Here is a 4244-nt window from a genome sequence, read left to right on the forward strand (position 1 = left end):
AAAAATCTTGTAATTAATTTATATAGGTTTTTATATTTAAATTAGTTATTTAAGAAATAAAAAATTTAAATTATCATAATTATTACTATTATTAAAAATGTATTATCATTTTTCGTGATTGCTAGAGAAAAAAGTTGATGATGACCTTGAGATATACTACTAAAATAATACTGTTAATTTTTTTAACTTTTTCTTATTAGGTAATACTTACAAATTTTGTTATGAATAATAATTTACAAGAAATTGCCACCAATATTTTTGAAAAATATTTGAACAAAACACTTTTTACAGCAAACTTTGCAATAAATACTTGTGAGTTTTATAATTTTGTAGAAAATATTTATTCACTAAAAAATCTCTCAATTAAAATTTTTAGAAAAAATATTACATAAAATATGAAAATTTCTAGTAGTGATAGACACAAGAAAGGAAGAATTTAAAGTATGTGGAGAAGAAAGAGGGAGAAAAAATAACTAAAACAATTAAAAGAAAATAAGTTATAAAAAAATTATATTTCTTTTTCATGTATTGATAATTTTTGTTTTTTTCGATACGAAAAGAGTAATAATACTTTGACTGATGTTACATTCATTTGGTAATATATTGTAAAAGTAAAATAGTAATGGAAAAAGTACAATTTTGAATTACTTTTATAATGAAAAGAAAAAGAATGAAAGATAGGGAAGGACAATATCAAAACATTTTTGAATGTCAAAGTATAGTTAATCTTATAAAAATGCAGAAAAAGATTACGGGTATAGAAAGAAATTGTCCTCTTATAAATAAAATAAAATGGGGTTCACTTTTCTTTTAGCAAATTGTCTGTTGGTGTATTCACTATCATATTCCTTTTTTTTTTTTTATAAGAGTAGGGACAACCTATTGTCCCTATTTTCGATCTTGTATTGCTGATAAAAAAAAATGTTACAGTTTCTTATATGAGATGAGAACTAAAAGAGCCATTATTCCAATTTCAACCAACATCCGTTACATTTATTGAGATCAAGATCAGGCACATGGGAGCATGACTTTAGATAAGAGATACGTAACTGACATGTTATTTATTCCGTACATAATACATGGCTAAGGTGGTTCTACGTTTCAACCTAGTAATCTAAGACGCGGTTAAACGCCTTGGACATGCGCGGGTAAATTTCGTTGGAAACGGAGGCCCCAGACACCTGCACGTTGGATTTGTTCACACTGAACGATATTTGATCACTGTAATCGTTCTTAACATCGCGGTATGTATACCACAGCATCACTTTCCCGTAGTTGGAGGCTTGCTTCGCGTGAGGAAGCACCCGGCGTATGAGGATCTCCGGCGGAATGTAACCCTCACCGGCGTTTGGCGCTGCTGGCAAGCCCACGAAGAGCAAGTTAGGGGAGGCGACCAAGCCCACCCACTTGTCCGAGGAGCCCAAGAGGGCCTTGGGGCCACCGAAGTAGGAGCAACTAGGGTTGTTGTAGAACTTAACAAAGATGTAGTCGAAGAGTTTGGTGTCTATAGCTTTGCCGAGATAGGGGATTGGAAATGTGAGGCACTGAAGAGGTATTTGGCCACATCCTTTGCGTCATCCGACGAGCTCAGGGAGTAGTCTGAATTGCTAGGGTTTTCTCGGATTGAAAGGAACACTTTGATGCATTTCCCCTATAACCAATACACAAACACAAACAATGAATTAAATCAGATTTAAAGTACACACCTGTGGACAAAATGAACTTCCACTGATCTGAACGAACTCAACGTTAACACCGCTGTGAACTAAAAAATAGGTTGTCCGAACAGAAATGAATTGAAAACTTTTTTAGACGAACCGAACTATTTTCTACTACATTAAATTACACTAAACTGTATTGAATTCGTCTTTCTTCATCTCAACCTAACCGACCCTGGATCTTTATGATAATTGTGTTACTATACATTTTATCAATAAAGTAGTTTTAAGTCAATTAACTGTTTTCAAAAGTTCAGTTTTTTAAAAACTATAAAATGTTTCTCCCGCCCTCTAAACGAAACTAGTCCATCTTAAATAATTTTGTCAAGATAACAAAATACTTGAGAATATGTTTATAAAAATATTTGTTCAACCAAAAAATCACATACTATGTATAAAATAAACAATTTCAAAAGTAATGACTTAAAATATTTATACCCAGTAATAATACGAGCATCTGAGGTATAAAGGGCTTCAAATGAAGCTTTGGATATGTGTTTCCCGCCAAGAGATTGTAGTATAATAAATAAAAAGGGGTTGAGTAAATTTTAGGAATTTGAAAATGAAGGAATATTTAAAAGAAAGAAAAGATGGGAGAGTTTATTATAGATATAATAAGTGGAAGTAAAAGAGCCATTGTTTCCCATTACATGAACTGAGACAAAGAGACAAAGATGAGAGGAGGTGGGAGGAGGAAGAGTTTAGGGAAGGGATGTAGATAAGTGACATGTTATTTATTCCGTACGTAAGATAAAATAAAACATGTCTAAGGTGGTGGTAGATTTGAAGTACTTAGTAATCTATGACGCGGTTGAAGGCCTTGGAGACGCAGCGGTAAATAGCGTCGGAAACGGAGTTGGAAGAGACGTGGTCGTTGACATTCAGCAATATTTGATCACTGTAACCAGTCTGAAAATCGCGGAATCTATCCCACAGCATGACTCCGCCGTAGTTGTGGGCTTTCTTGGCTTGCGGAAGCACCCGGCGTTTGAGGAGATCCGGCGAAATGTAACCCTCACCGGCGGTTGGCCCTGCAGGCAAACCCAGAAAGAGGGAGTTATTGGAAGCGACCAAGCCGACCCATTTGTTCCAGGAGCTCAAGAGGGCTTCAGTGCCAGTGGTGTTGGAGCAACTAGGGTTGTTGTAGAACTGAACGAAGATGTAGTCGAAGAGCTTGGTGGCGATGGCTTTGCCGAGATAGGGGATAGGGTATGTGAGGCACTTAGGGGCTGCCGACAAGTAAAACCGACGGCTCGTCGTTTGTCGGAAGAAGTCGAGTTCCCATGCAAGGTCGTCCCAGTAATTCTCCGTCTGTTCAATGTGGAAGTCGATGCCGTCCAGCTTCACGCTTCCCAGTGGACCGTATTGCCCGCTCAGGAAGTTGTCGTACAGGTATTTCGCCACCTCCTTTGCGTCGTCCCGCGAGCTCAGGGAGTAGTCTGAATCGTCAGGGTCTCCTCCGATTGAAAGGAACACTTTCACGCGTTGTTCCTATAACCAATACACAACAAAAACAAAAACAATGAATTCGAAGGAACACTCTACCGAGTAAGTAATATTTTCTGAGTGCAATACCTGACAGTATTTTATTTCGGACTCTAGTTCGGTGCACTTTTCCGCAGCACCATTGTCGCAGTGAGCGGCGAAGTCCCAAGCTGAGGTTCTCCCTGCACCGAAGTTGTTGAGGAAAGCGAGGAGCACAATCTTGTAGTTCCCAGTGTCACATGCGCTCACCAAATCGCCTTCTTGAAGGTTTCGTCCCCAGTACACAGCAATGCCAGCATTGTCAGGGCGTGAGGAAGAGAGCGTGAAAAGGGATAAGAGAAATATCATCAAAGCTACTCTTTCAGAGGCCATTGCTTTCTCTTATCTTATGGCTTTCTTCTTTGAGTGTGTAATACAAACACAACCAACCTATCCTATTTATACTGCCAATCCCTTCTCCAAACAATCCTTTTTGCCTCTTTCACGTTTCTCATATGTCAAAATGCATTAATCAATCGTTGAAAAATAATCACTCATTTTTTTGTTCTTTTATATGATTCATTACCTTAATGCATAAATGAAATAATTCATATCTTTTTCTTTTTTTTTTAATTCTTAAAAACTTATATAATCTTAATAATTTACTTGTTAGCTTACAAACTAAATTTACTATATTAAATTTCCTACATATCAGGATCATTCATACCTCTTAGTCACGGTAGAGCTTCTTGTACCACTTTTTTGTTTCAGCAGTGTAATTCGTTTTCTTTTTTATTGTGTATTATTTCTTTTACTTTTTTATAATAAATAAAAGACTAATTTTTTTGTCTTATTTCATTTCGATTTTTAAAATTTTTTAAAATATTACTCCCTTTAATGTTTTCAAATAATTATATTTTTTAAAAAATAAATTAAAAAATTCTATTCAATAGTTTATTTCAAAGTTTTAAATTACATATTTATAATTACAAATATCATATTTCTTAATATTATAAATTTTATTAAATAAAATTTTAATTTTTTTAAGAGCTTATAACTTTA

The 4244-nt window shown here is 35.1% G+C and overlaps 1 protein-coding gene across 1 annotated transcript; it reads right to left on the minus strand.

The window, feature by feature from the left end:
* Positions 1-2291: 2291 nt before the first annotated feature.
* On the minus strand, positions 2292-3598 carry LOC114170489 (acidic endochitinase-like). The gene is made up of 2 exons (XM_028055976.1): positions 3294-3598; positions 2292-3209 (listed from the first exon to the last, which is right to left on the minus strand). Exons 1-2 carry the CDS (start codon positions 3573-3575, stop codon positions 2511-2513), a joined length of 981 nt encoding a protein of 326 aa, XP_027911777.1. The 5' UTR covers positions 3576-3598; the 3' UTR covers positions 2292-2510.
* Between the last annotated feature and the right edge of the window lie 646 nt (positions 3599-4244).

The sequence above is a fragment of the Vigna unguiculata genome, chromosome 11, assembly GCF_004118075.2.
Source record: "Vigna unguiculata cultivar IT97K-499-35 chromosome 11, ASM411807v1, whole genome shotgun sequence".
Classification (NCBI taxonomy): domain Eukaryota; kingdom Viridiplantae; phylum Streptophyta; class Magnoliopsida; order Fabales; family Fabaceae; genus Vigna; species Vigna unguiculata.

Excerpts from the sequence above, each read along its gene's own strand:
- LOC114170489 (XM_028055976.1), bottom strand. The coding sequence starts at position 3,575 with ATGGCCTCTGAAAGAGTAGCTTTGATGATATTTCTCTTATCCCTTTTC. Across the intron at positions 3,210-3,293 it reads CCGAAATAAAATACTGTCAG|GAACAACGCGTGAAAGTGTT; the intron begins GTATTGCACTCA and ends TATTGGTTATAG.